At 35.3% G+C, this 15,359-nt stretch overlaps 1 protein-coding gene across 2 annotated transcripts in view; it reads right to left on the bottom strand.

Annotated features, from left to right (window-relative positions):
* Window positions 1–15,359, bottom strand: part of LOC145269149 (non-lysosomal glucosylceramidase-like) — a 238,349-nt gene that overhangs the window by 114,803 nt on the left and 108,187 nt on the right. For both annotated transcript variants that reach the window (XM_080124756.1, XM_080124759.1), the window contains exons 7-9: window positions 6,533–6,704; window positions 4,290–4,415; window positions 1,186–1,352 (exon numbers count right to left, since the gene is read on the bottom strand). In XM_080124756.1, the coding sequence (XP_079980882.1) occupies window positions 1,186–1,352; window positions 4,290–4,415; window positions 6,533–6,704 (465 nt within the window). The remainder of the gene's footprint in view (window positions 1–1,185; window positions 1,353–4,289; window positions 4,416–6,532; window positions 6,705–15,359) is intronic.

The following is a 15,359-nucleotide window of genomic DNA, read 5'->3' on the forward strand; positions in this document are numbered from 1 at the left end:
AATAAGCTTCTTTTTGTTTAGAGAGGAAAAGCTAAGATTTTCATATTTTTCTGGGTGTTTTTTCTTTATAATACTTTAATATTTAGTTTCTTTTAATTAAAATAAGTATTTTATAATTTCCTTGTCAATGCCAGGAACACATGTCCAGATTTTATGCAATGTTTATTTAACCACAGATTAAAAAAAATTAGTTTTATGATATTTGAAGCGGATTTTAAAAAAAAATTAGCAAACAAAGTTATAACACAGTCTCTGTATTTAAAAATCAAAAAAATTTTACTTTTATTTAACACTTGAAAAATATGCCATTACAAGCATAATAAATTAAAATCTAAAATATCCATGTCATACTTTTTAATTAGAAGTGTGTTAAAAAAATGCACAATTTTTTTTATAGATTTTTGTTGAGAAGTTTTATCTATAAATATAAAAGCGAAAATGTATGTATGTATGTTCGCTTTTCCTCGATGTCCACGAAAGGCTTCTTTCAAAGAAGCGCTTGCTCGCTTCACAACTTTTTAAAACTTTTTATATCATCTATAAATTGTAATATCTACGAATTATCCACGGAGCTCGCCTCTCTATTTAATTTTATTAACTTTCAAACGTTAATTATTCCACATTTTCCGCATTGGCGCGCGTTACATTCGGTTTTCGGTATAAAAAAAGCGAACCTCGACTCTAATCACAGGCCCAGAGCCAGTTTGTTCAATGTCGACTTCGTCATATCAGACTGTAGCTTTCATTTCAAGACGAGGGAGCGGGTTTTTAAAAACAAACAAACCCATTTATTCAAAACTGTCCCGCACAAAATAACTGCTGAATACCTATCGCCGTCACGTCAATCAAAAACGCGCACCTGCTTTTTTTAAAACACTTTACTATTTTCCAACTGCGCGTCGTCAACGCTTCGGATTTTTTTCACATACCCCGAAAAACACCCGGGCAACGCCGGGTACCCCTTGCTAGTTGTGATATAAATACAATTCACTTTCAGGTCATTAACTTTAACCCTTCACCAGAAATTAAAATATTGTTCAATTATGTGGCTCCATGTTAAACTAAAATGACCATACTTAATTTTATTAATCAATATATGACTATATTTAAAACATATATAATTCACAAACTTAATAAAGGTTAGCATTTATACAGTGCTGATACAAAAAATTAAAAAGAACTTACCTTCAAGATAAGCAAATTTACTGTATTCTTTTACAACTTCTGGAAGCTGTGATCTAGTGTTATTTGTTGTATCATGTTTGCTAATGGGGTCAACCCATATTGTGCCTCCATCACTGACAAAGTAGAGTTCATTAAACAGAGCAGATTTGTACCAAGCCGGTAAATTACTAGAAAATGAAAGACAAACAGATTAAACACTATGGGAGAGAAAAGAAAATACATTTTATTATCATTATTATTGAATTTGAAAGAAACTAATTTCCTTTAAATGTAAAGCAGACCTAACAACAGTAAATGTGTGGATGTGGATATATACATATATTCCAGGTAAATATTTTCAAGAGGTGAAGGAACCAATGAAATTTTAACTGACTTAAAGCAATAGTGCACAGTACAGAACAGGGCAAGATATACTTTCTATTATACAAAAGCCTCTATATGCATATACAAATTGATGAGTATTTTTCAGTCAGCAAGTTAGAAGTAACAAGAAACCTCTATCGCTGATATTGCTTATACAAAAATTTAGTACATAATTTACAGAATTAATTTTTGAAGTGAAATACATAACTGGCTAATCAAAACACACATGAATATGTTTTTTTTTTTGCTTGTTTTATTTACATGGTAGTCACCACTTATCATGGCCCGGAAGCCACTCGAGGATAAGGGTTGTGGTGTGTACAGTAGTCAATGGGGTAATAAATATATGTAATCGTTAGTAATGGAGATTTGATAGAGTGTCTTACTTAAGGGGGCAGTTTATCAGGAATTTGTTTATGTTGGACTTGAAGACATCCAAGATGTAGTCAGGTGGGAAACAGGCAAACGGAAGATAGTTCCACAGGCGTGCACTTCTAAGAAAGAAGCTCTGTTCATGGAATCTACGTTTTGATTTAGGCACAGATAAAGAATGTGGAAAATTATTGGCAGTGATTTCAGCTAGACAGGTGTTTTTCGCAAAAGATTGGTGAGACGGGACACAAGTGTAGCGACATATAAATGCTTATATAAGTATATATATGAAGCATATAAGTATATATATATATATATATATATATATATATATATATATGAAGCATATTTTATAAACGGGCAACAATATATATATATATATATATATATATGGTAAAAATGGTAATTAGTAAAACCTAAAGAGAGTGCTCAATACTATTGCAGAGCAAATATGCGTTTTATTTTTTATTACCGTTTTATCTGTTCAGTTACATATGTTTCGGTTGCCGGACCATATTTACGATCCAGCAGCCTCGTCAGACCTTACAGAAATGGCTACTATTATTTGAAAGAACGATTTTAAAAGAAATACGAGAGAAAAAAAATAAATACGAGAGAAAAAAAAAGAGGAAAAAGGAAAGAGAGGAAGAGAAAATAAGGGGGGGGGAGATCTACAATACTTAAGTTTTGAAGTTTAAAATATATTAGATTGTAGTGTGTGTGTGTGTGGGGGGGTTAGTAAATTCAGCTAGGCGTGGGTGAAGGTGTAGTGATATAGGGAGAAGGAGAGGGGGAGATAAAAGGGAGGGGTAAGGGGAGAATTTCAATTTTAGGTTTTAAGATTTGGCTGTATTTAGTAAAATTGTTTAGCTATACACTGGAGTATATTTATTGATGGAGATATATATATATATATATATATATATATATATATATGTGCATGTACGAGTTTATATGAGTATGTATTTGTGCGTATGTGTGTGTGTATTGGCATATGTATTCACTCTTAACTGCCTAAAACAATTCATTGTCGGATGTACGCCTGGACTTGCCGTGGCCACTGCAAGCGTTCTAAAATGAAACCCTGCCAAACACATATGACTGTTATATAGCGCCAGGACCCCTAAGTTGGGAACGGTCATTGTTAGTTAGTTCCCCGCTGCAACAAAAACCAAGTAGCCGTCTTTTATTGATCAACTATGTTGTTTAGTTTTCTGGTTGTTATGGTAACGGCTAAGACGGCAGAGTTATTTTCCCCTTGACTGTGCATTTTTTCTCTCTCGGCTTTATTCACCTGTCAACCGCTTGTCATAATAACGATTCCGACTAAAAGAAATTTAACATGCACACAAAGGTCAGACGTAACTCAGCATACCAAATCAAGACGTAAGACACGCTGGCTTTTTATATGAAAATATATTTTGTTTTGAAATTATTTTCTCGTTTTACATAGAGATTTTTGATAGTTCAAAATTTAACAGTGTGGCTTACTGTTCATTTCAGTGATGGAGAGGGGTGTGTGGAAACGTTATGCTCTCGACAACGCACGTTTCCTATCGGCGGCTCTCTCTTCTCCTCTCTCTTCTGCTTCTCTCTCTTCTTCTTCTCTGCCTCTTCTATCTCCTGGACTCCAAAAATCACCTCTTATTTTAGCATATGTTTTTTGCTTGTTTTTTTTTCCAATCCACGCGATCTGTCGATCACACTGCTCGATAATAGAACACGCGTCTGTTGGTCACGTTTTGACAATTTTTCGCCGCCTCTTGACCTAGTGCCATCGTGACCGATTTCTCTTCAGCTGACCGACTATTGACTTTATTGATACACGTGAATTAATCTCTCATGCTAACTTTATATACATTCCAAAGTTACAAGGTACGTCACGTTTCCTTGTTTTGTAAACAAAAAAATCGTCGTCCGATTTCTCTGTTTACGACGTAATCACTTTTTCGTTTCGACTGGTGGACAATCGATTATTCGATGCCCACCTTTTAAATCTTTTATTATCTTGTTTTAAAGAATTTTTTTTCTTTTCAGTTATGTATCGGATGGTTCCAGCCATCCATTACATAACATGACATGACACGTTCACTAAACCTTTCTCTCTCACTCCCATCAATTGATATACTCCATACAACAAGCAGTCTTTATTTTCATAATTGTCAGGCAAATAAGTCATTTGGGTAGGAATTAAATTTACTTCCGTATAAAACGTTGGGAAGTGAAAGAAATTTACTTTTTTCTTTCTTTATAGATTTATTCAGTGATCATGGTTTTAACATTAACAGTGACTACACATTAGTCATGCCACTGATTTGCATGAAACAAGGTTACAATTGAGCAGAAATGCATTCTTTTGATATACTTACACATTTTCTAAAATGGGTCCCTGCCATTCTTCAATCTTCTGTTCCCAACTTGAATAATTTTTAAGGGCATAGGCACAAATCTGTGGGGAAGCATCTCCTTTTTCTCCAAACCACCGAGTATAACGACTAAAAAGAATTTTGAATAAAACTTCAGCAACCAAAAAGAAAATTTGAAATTTTAATTTGTTAACGGCAATCTTGAAAAGTAGTTTACAACTAAATTTTACAAGTCTAAAAACATTTTTTTGATTAAGTAGTTTGACTTTACAAACCAAATTTTCCTGGTTATTAAGTATAAGGAGAATGAATTGAGTTTACATCCAATTGAGTTTGATATATTCACTTCTGTACTGGTAATTCTTACATAGATATGAATCCATTAGATCCCCCCCCCCCCGCAAAGTGAAATTGTTTGTCTATGTGTGTACATTTCCCTACCAAACTACTGTCAACAGATTCGAGATTTGATATAAAGAGTATTGAGATTGTGGAAAATCTTTTTAATTGGTTTTCAGCCAGAAATTTGGCTGTAAAATGGTCAAAGTTCAACGATTTGACCTTTTAAAACTCTACCAAACTCCTCTGCCAATTTTGGGTCTAAACACTTGAAATTTTAGATGTAGGTTACTTGGGACATGGATCAAACTTGTTAATTTGATTTGAGCCCAAAACAATAAATGTTAAGGGATCAAAATTGGAGTCAAAGTTTAAAAAATTGACCTCTGCAGTCTCTACCAAATTACTCAGCCAATTTTTGGTCTAACCGTTTGAAATTTTACATAAAGTGTATTCAGACATAAGGCAAGCTTTTTAATCGATTTTTGGCCGAAAATTTGGCTGCCAAGAAGTCAAAGTTGAAATAGTTGACCGTTGCAGACTCTACCAAACTCCTCTGCCAATGTTGGGTCTAAACACTTGAAATTTTAGATGTAGGTTACTTGGACATGAGTCAAACTTTTAATATATATATTATATACACACATATGCACATAAAGTTATGAACAGTACACAGGGCCAGAGCAAAGCTGGGCTGAACTGCTAGTTAAAAATAAACCTCAACTTCTAACATACTACCAACTCTTTTTCCAGCATTAAGGGTCTGTATTCCAACCTTTCAGAGGTTAAACTCTACAGAACTGTTATTACTGCACAAAATGGACAAAGGCTCATGAATTTCTATTGAAGACCTAAATAAGATACCATGTTTTCTAATACGATCTCAAAAAATGGCTTTCAAGATCGCCATGATCGTAGATTTTTGTGCCGACATCAAGGATGTTTTTTTTATGTGATAGGGACATCAAGGATGTTTTTTTTATGTGATAGGGACATCAAGGATGTTTTTTTTATGTGATAGGGACATCAATGAAGACTATGAGTTGTTCTATATGTGTTTATGTGTTCCCAATTCACAATGCCTCATCTTTGCATTTATTGTCCCCACAATGATGGAGTTACTGTTTTTGAGAAAATTTCTGAAAAAATTAGCAAGATCCTATCTGGCTTCCCTTCTGTCAACATTCAAAAAAGTGACTTTAATGTTAACAATGTAGAATAGTTAGTCGATTTTTTCATGATTTGCTTTCATATCGTATGTGTTGACCCAGATTGTTACGCCACTTATGTGCAAAATGATCATGGACATTTTGCAAGCCTTCTTCCCCCCCCCCTGACAAATCCACTTTGAACAATGCACATTTATTGTTTAACCTGCTTTGACATCCTCTGATCATTCAGTTATTTAAATTACAAAGTTCAGGAAAACCATGAATGTCCCTTTTCACTGAAGGATGTATCGATGCTCAAGGGCTGATTGGAACAGGTTCAAATCTTTCATCATTAAAATTCTCCTTCAAAAAAGATGTTTCATGCGTCGCTTGGACATATCTGATTATTGTTATAATACCCTGCAATAGAGACCAAAAAGCCAACGATGGTACACCCCTAAATGTGCTGTTGCTTTTTCTCTCAGACAATAATTCTTTAATCGCTTTCAACAAAAGAGAGGCACTGAAACCAATCTGTTTCAAGTAGACACAAATTGTTGATGTCATGTGGAAATATCAAAATAATTTGAAATTTTATACATAAAAAAATTACAAATGAACTATTCTTTTTTATTAAAAAAAAACTTACTTTTATGAGCTGAGGAAAATAAATGCCTCTTAAAATTGAGTGGTTACGAAATGATCTTTTGTGACAGTTTACAGAAATAGACAATAGGAAAAGTAAACTCTACTTACCGAGCATAAGATTGCCCTTTAGATTTAAAATGAATAACAGGCATGTCCCAACTGAGACAAAATTCCATCTGTTTGATACCAGAACTTGCTGGCACATGACATTGGCAACAGACAGCAGCAGCAGTTTCCTGATTCTTTAAAGTGGCTTTGCATTTCATGTCCACACTGGCATCTGAAGAAATAGAAAAATATATTACTATCAGAATCATACCTACGGGTACACTATGCAGGGAGTTAAGCAGTTAAATGTTTACATCAGATTTAAAATTTTGCATGTAAGTACAGCCAGGGTAGTAAGAAACAAGGAGGGAATTCCAAATTCTAGCAGTTAAAGGAAGAATTAGAGTAAAAAGCTTTTCAGCAACTAGCGACCTCTATAGTGAAAGGAAATTAAACTTAAAACATAAATAATGTCTGCTAAACCAGGAAAAAGAAATGTAGTATTATGTAGAATATATATAAAGAAATGTAGTATTATGTAGAATATATATAAAGAAATGTAGTATTATGTAGAATATATATAAAGAAATGTAGTATTATGTAGAATATATATAAAGAAATGTAGTATTATGTAGAATATATATAAAGAAATGTAGTATTATGTAGAATATATATAAAGAAATGTAGTATTATGTAGAATATATATAAAGAAATGTAGTATTATGTAGAATATATATAAAGAAATGTAGTATTATGTAGAATATATATAAAGAAATGTAGTATTATGTAGAATATATATAAAGAAATGTAGTATTATGTAGAATATATATAAAGAAATGTAGTATTATGTAGAATATATATAAAGAAATGTAGTATTATGTAGAATATATATAAAGAAATGTAGTATTATGTAGAATATATATAAAGAAATGTAGTATTATGTAGAATATATATAAAGAAATGTAGTATTATGTAGAATATATATAAAGAAAGAAATAAAGCAGAAAATCAGAGAGAATTTGCAAGATTAACTGAAGGCAACTTTCTGTTCAAACATATAAATGCAAATGCTGCCAAACTCTTAATCTGATCCATAGAATCGTGCTTTTTATTGTATTATCGTGTAAAAATGTATGAAAATTGATACAGGAATAAATAAAATAGAAAGTTACATGAATAGCTTAATGTACCGCGTGTGACTCAAGAATCAATTTTTTTTCTTTAAATCATATGATTTTAAGGAAATAAAATAAACTGTAGTATTAACTTGACTGCTCTGTATGTCTTAAATGCCAATCTGCTATATATTTATTCCATCAGTTGAAAATGTGAAAGAAGTCTTTTGAAATGTCAATTCAAATGATCACCCTTTCCCCTACACAGTCAAACAGACCGATTGATAAATTCTGGAGGCCACTGTATGAGGACCCAAAACAACATCAGGAGAGGGAGTGGATAGGCACAATAAAAGGAGCCGTCAAGGGCAAGGAAAAAATGCCAGCGTTGGAAATTACCAAAGCAGCTGCAAATAAAAAAATAATCCACTACAGCAACTTCAAAAGCCCAGGAATTGATAACATTCCAAATTTCTGGCTGAAAAAGCTGACGGCACTGCACCAATATTATGCCTTGGCATTCAACCGAATTATTGGTGGCAAAGAAGAACCACCAGAATGGCTCACTATTGGCAAAACGACTCTTATACTGAAGAGCCAGGAAACACATTTGCCAAATAAATACCGACCTATTTGCTGCCTTTCAACCACATACAAATAGCTTACTGGAATAATTGCCGACGCAATTTATCAGCATTTGTCCGATGGTGATTGAGAAAGGGTGCACGAAAAACAAGCTTGGGACAAAAGACACACTTCTTCTGAACAAAACCATCCTGGAAGACTGTAGGAAGTGACAAAGAAACCTGTCAATGGCCTGGATTGACTACAAAAAGGCATTTGACAGCGTGCCGCATTTCTGAATAATGCGGTGTCTGGAGCTATATAATGTCCATGAGAACATAAGATATTTTATTAAAAAACAAATGACAATGTGACAAACATCTATTTTCCTACACCACATGGAAGGGACAATACAGTCTTCAAATATTAGCATCCAGCGAGGCATATTTCAAGGCAATAGCCTATCATCACTACTATTCTGCCTTGCAATCGATCCACTCAGCAAGCTTCTAAAAAAATGTGATGCTGGGTACAATCTCAGTAGAGGCAGAAAAAAAGATGTGAGTAAAAGAGTGAATCATTTACTTTTCATGGACAATCTAAAACTCTATGCAGAGACAGAAAAACACCTTGTCTTCCTGATAGAAATTGTGAAAACGTTCTCAGAGTATATCTGCATGGAGTTTGGATTTGACAAATGTGCTAAATGCACAATAAAAAAGGGTAAAAAAACAACATCCGAACATCTTCGGATCAATGACAGCCTCATTGAAGATTAGAGAGAAGATTTCACATACCTTGGCATTGAGGAACACATAAATGTGGAACATGAAAAAATGAGACGTAGGGCAGAAAAAGAATATACAGTACGTCTGAAAGAGATCCTCAAATCTGAACTTACCCCTAAAAACAAAATTACGGCTATAAACCAGCTTGCAATACTTGTGATCACGTATGGTTTCGGTATTATAGACATTAACAGGCTCGATACAAAGACCAGGAAACAACTATCCCTACATAAGGTAACATACTGAAACCAATGCATGGACAGGATATACCTACCACGAAAAGAAGGGGGCTTAGGCCTTACTGAATTCAACCATGCATATCAAGCCACTATAGTAAGCATGGGCCAATATATTAAAAGCTCAACGGACATGACAATGGAAATGGTGAAAGACTATCATAATCATCTGTCTCAACAAACCTCAATCACAAAGCTTGCTGAAAACTTTGGAGGAGTCATACCGGAGAATACTGTCGATGTACACAATAAACCAGCGACACAGATTGCAAGAATCAAAAGAAAAAAATACACCGAAATAGAAATAGAGACAAAAAAACAAAAATGGAAACAAAATAAACGAGCAGGGAAGTTCCTAGAGGAGCTGAACCAGGAGTACATAGACAAGAATGCTTCACTACAATGGATCAAGAGTGGGAGGCTTCCATTTGATGAGGAAAGACTTATTGTAGCCGGGCAAGATCAGGGCTTATTCACAAATGGATTTAAAAAAATGGCTGCCCTACAAACAAATGGCCAGTGTAGGTTTTGCCACTCAGTGATTGAAAGCCGAAGCCATCAAATGTCTGCATGCCCAATCTTATTGGCAGATGGCCATTACACTGCTCGTCACAACAAAGTATGCAAGTACCCCCATTCGAAGATCTGTGGAGAGATGCAACTTGACAGATCGCCGAACATCTGGGAACATGAACCACACCCAATAACATCAAACAGAAATGTGACCGTGTATATAATATCAGAACCTAAAAAATGATCTAAAAACAACATGATGTCTCTGAAAGAAATAAACATTATACTGGTTGTGATAGGAGGAACTGGTTTAATAAAAAGAATCTTCAGAAATACTTAAAAGCAATCCCTGGAAGACCAAGTTGTAATGAAATACAAATAGCAGCCATAAAGGGAACAGTATCTATTCTTAAAAGAGCCCTCGGATATAAATTTAAATCATAATGGAATCAAGTGTTAGCTCCAGGAAGGATCCCCTTGATATCTTAAAACTTACTGAAGTAAAATAAAAAATATATGGATGGCAAAGATAGATCTGAGTGAAAATTGCTGTGACATTCTGTATGGATAATTATGTTAGAAGATACTGAATGAGAAAAAAATGTAAAGATTCTTGAAAATGAATGAAAGAAATATTTTTGAAAACATACATCAGGAATTGGCTACTAGAACAAATTTTGATGTAGGTAAATTCTTTGCTCTATTAAATATTGTTTTAAGGTGGTAAAGTTTATAACAAAAAATAATGTTAATCACTGGGTTGCCAAAATATATATTCCAAAATTCATGATTGGTTCACACAAAAAATAAAAATCTTTCTCTTTCTATAAAAAAACTTTGTGGACCGTCCACCCTTGTTTGCATCTTGTCTATCAAAAACATTGTTGTCATGGAAACCAACTTGTATGTAATAAAATTCACACTCCTTTCTACAGTCCAACCATACTGAGTACAAATAAACAGCCATAGTTTCAAAAAGGTTTGTTGTTTCGATTCTAGCTGATCGCACTCAAATCATATATTTGTTTCTTTTTTTTCTAAATCATAACTATATATTAGATGCAATATAATGGATTCTATTCTATAAATACAAAATCTGCATAAATTAGTATTGGGATAATTGGAATCGGTATTGGAATCGGAAAAATTATAGTCTAATTTCCAATTCCAAACCGATTCTTTAAAATTTTTTAAATAAAAAATTAAATAAGCACAAATTGTTTTTTTTTTAAATTTTTATTAGAAGGGTTACAGAATGAGTTCTAAATCTCATTTACAGATTTAACATTGATATAAACAAATTCACACATTTTTTCACAAATAAACTCAGCGACGGATAGTCAAAATGTAAACAGTCCAACCGACATATATTAAAGACCTATATATGTATACACACATGTGTATATATATATATATATATATATATATATATATATATATATGTATATATATATGATGATTGCAACGTCTTGTCAGACGAGAGCCACTCCCTCAGTCACTAAAAGTCCATGTGCCCGAATATGACTTTTTAGCCCTGCCAGCAGACATGACACTGAAAATGCTCACTGATTTGTATGAGACTAACAGCAGCGGAATCTGTATTATCGTGGGCTTTCATGTGATTAACAAAACCTGCCTTCGACAACAGAGCCCGATCACACACCTTACAGATCCAGAGATCTCCATGGTTGGGCGGCAAGGTTTGGCATTTCCTACATGCTCTCTTAAGCTTCTCTCAGTCTATTTTGGCTGCTTCATAGTGTTCTGCACCCCTGTATATCAGTGTCCTCCACTGCTTGCGATCATACGCTAGGGACTCCCAACTGTAAACAGGAATATGAAAGCTCACCAGACTCTCCTTGATGCTATCACGAAAACGTTTTTTGGGCTTGTGCTGGGGTCTTTTTCCAAGAAAGAGCTCACCATAGAACAATTGTTTTGGGAGATGATAGTCTTCAAACCGGATGAGATGACCCGCCCAACGCAACTGGTTCTTAATAACAATGGTAGCAATACTGGTTGTTTTGGCCTTTTTTAAGACATATGTATCAGGGACAAAGCTATACCACTTTAAACCAAGAATGTGTCTAAGGCAGTGCTGATGGAACCTCTCGAGCAATTCTATATGTGTCCGGTACAAGGTCCAAGTTTCAGATGCGTAGAGTAGGGATGGTACTACACATGCTTGATGTACTGAAATTTTAGTTGTCAGAGTCAGATCACCGTCAGACCAGACTCTATCTTGTAGTCTTCCAAAAGCATTAGATGCCTTGCTGATTCTCTGTCTTATTTCCGCATTAAGAGTGCCATCATTTGATAAGGCACTCCCAAGGTAGACAAAATTTTTTACGACTTCAAGGCGCTTTCCACAGACGAAGATATCAGGTTCCACATACAGATCAGTGGGAGCGGGAGTGTACATGACTTTAGTTTTCTTAATGCTAACTGTCAGTCCGAAGCAGGTACAAGCATTTGTAAAGAGATCCATCACTAGTTGCATATCTACTGAGGAGTGTGTTACCAGGTCAGCATCATCAGCATACAACAGTTCCCTAACAAGTCCATCACTAACAAGTGTTTTGGCTTGGAATCTTCTGAGGTTGAACACCTTTCCAGTCGTTCGGAATCTAATATAAACACCCATATCACAATCGTGGAAACCATACCAGATCACAGCAGTCAAATAGAGCGAAAACAATGTTGGTGCAGCTATATCACCCTGCTTCACACCATTATCAATGGGGAATTCTTCCGAAAGCTGACCATTGAAGTTGACGCGACCTTTCATACTATGATGAAGTTGCTTGAACTTGTCTGTAAAAGCAGGTGTACAGCCAAATTTTTCCAGCACTTTCCAGAGACCCTCACGGTTGACTGTGTCAAACGCCTTGGTTATATCCACAAACACCTGGCAAAGAGGCATACGCTGTTCAATACATTTTTCCAAGAGCTGTCTAGCAGAAAACACCATATCCACAGTTCCTCGCCCAGCTCTAAAACCAGACTGGGATTCCGGAAGGATATTAGGACATACATACTTTTCCAATCGGTTTAGCAAGAGCTGTGCAAATACCTTTCCAACCGCACTCAGCAGCGAGATACCTCGATAATTTCCACAATCAGATCTTGTACCCTTTCCTTTGTACAACATAACCAAGATGGCATCTACCCAATCTTGGGCAACCGGGTCACCCTGCCATACTGACAGTATCAAAGAGTGGACCACACAATGTACATTGACACCACCATGTATCAGCAGCTCAACAGGGATGCCATCCAGCCCAGGGGCTTTGTTCGAGTTTATCTGTTTTATGCAGTCAACTGTTTCCACAAGAGTCGGTTCAACATCAAGTTCCGGACAAAAGGAACATTGAGGGATACTTTCTATTGCAGCAACATCAACATTGGATGGGTTATGAAAAAGATCATGAAAGTGTTCATGCCATCGATGCTTAATTTCATCTGAGGTTTTCAGCAAGGTTTTCCCGTCCTTCGCCAGGAGTGGTGTAGTTGAAGAGGATTTCAGACCATAAGCCTGATGAAGCAAAGTGTAGAATGTCTTGACATCTCTATGATCGTAGGCAGTCTGTATCTCCCTGGAGAGGTTAGACCACCATTTGATTTTTATTTGGCGTACACAACACTGAACCTCACTCCGAACAGAAGAAAAGTGGGCAGCGAGCGCTGGCTCGTTCAGAGGTGAAGAGCTGAGAAGTTTCAAATAAACTTTCCGCTTTCTATCAATTTGAGGCTTAATTTGATCGAAATTATCAGCAAACCAATCTCTATGTCTGGGAACCTTCAATCCAAGAACTTCAACACCTTTTTGGTATATTGTATCTCTTACTGTCTCTCAGTCACAATCTGAGAAATCCACCTAGTTGAAAGCAGATTTCAAGGAACTTTGTACGACTGGATTCTTCAATTTGGAAACATCAATACGTTTAGACACTTTGACACCATTGAAACGGCTTTTTTTGCGAACTGTAATTCTCAGTTTAGCTCTGACCATTAAATGATCAGTACTACAGTCAGCACCACGCATTACTCTAACTTTGCAAAAATTTCCAAAATCACCACGTCTACACAGTATGTAATCAAGCAAATGGCCATGTTTAGATTGGGGATGGAACCAGGTCACCTTGTGTTTCTGGTGGGAAAAAGTGTTGGTGATAACAAGATTTAGTTCACTGCAGAGATGGAGAAGCAGCATACCATTTGAATTGACTCTACCAATGCCATATGGACCCAATGGAGACCAAGTCTCATTGTCTGATCCAACCCGTGCATTGAAGTCACCAAGAACCACCAAACTCTCAGCGCTTGGCAAACCGGTGATAACAGATCTAAGCATATGATAAAAGGACGTAATATCGTCTTCAGGCGAAGTAAGAGTCGGCACATAGACAGAAAGAACATTCATATAACGACCAGCAGCAAGGGGCATTCTCAATGTCATTGCACGATTATTTATGGCTACTGGCTGTTCGATCTTCTCAATTAAGAAGTTCTTAACTGCAAAACCAACACCAGCCTCACGCCTCTCCTTTCCAGCTCTACCAGACCAGAAGATCGTGTAGCCCGACTCGCGCTCAACCAGTTGATCCTCACCTGCGAAACGTGTCTCAGAGAGTGCAGCAATGTCTATATTGTATCTTTGCAATTCATTAGTCAAAATTGCAGTCTTCCGTTCTAGTCTTTTACCATTGTCAATAAGTGTTCTCACATTCCAGCAACAGAGCTGGAGTGGGTGTCGTTTAGCATAATATCTTCTGTTCCTGTTTATATGGACAGCCATCGCCAATAGGACTTTTCTTTCTTTTTTTTTTTCTTTTTTTTTTTTTTGACAAATGTCTGAGGAAGTATCTGTACAAAGATGTTATTCCAGAGATTTAGCTTTGTACGACAGCTAGTCTCTCTCTCGGTTCAAAATGTTGATATCCAGCAACAAGCAGGAGCAAGATAGCCAGCAACAAATCAAACTGCAGACCAGCTTAATGCGGGTACTGGTCTTCCGCTTTGTTTTTTAGATCAGAGATTTGCTTCTCCTAGAGAGGCTGCCTTCACCATGGCTTTCTGGAGCCCTCTCCACTCCAGATAAAACAAAACCCACGCATGCAACATATTTGTTTTGGTTTTTTTTTTTTTGTTATTTCTTTTATTTTTATCTTTTATTTTTAAAATCGAGAGAAGCGTTTAAAAAAACAAAAAAAAAACAAAAAAAAACGGTCTAATTCCTCAATGTTTATGACGATAGTGATGATGTTACAATTCAATAAATACACACGATAATAAACACGAAAAGAAATCCACAGATGCAAAACGTAAAACAAACCAGTCATGAATCTCGATGTATGTATATATATACACACACACATGTATATATACATATATATATATATACACACACATGTATATATATATATACATACACATACACACATGCATATATATACATATATATACACACATGCATATATATACATATATATACACACATGCATATATATATAAATATATATATACACACATGTATATATATATATACATCTATATACACACATGTATATATATACATATATATATACACACATGTATATATATATATATATATACGTATAAACACGTATATACATACATATATATATACACACATGTATATATATATATA

This window comes from Euprymna scolopes, chromosome 4, assembly GCF_053919585.1.
Source record: "Euprymna scolopes isolate OS-2025 chromosome 4, ASM5391958v1, whole genome shotgun sequence".
Taxonomy (NCBI): Eukaryota; Metazoa; Mollusca; class Cephalopoda; order Sepiida; family Sepiolidae; genus Euprymna; species Euprymna scolopes.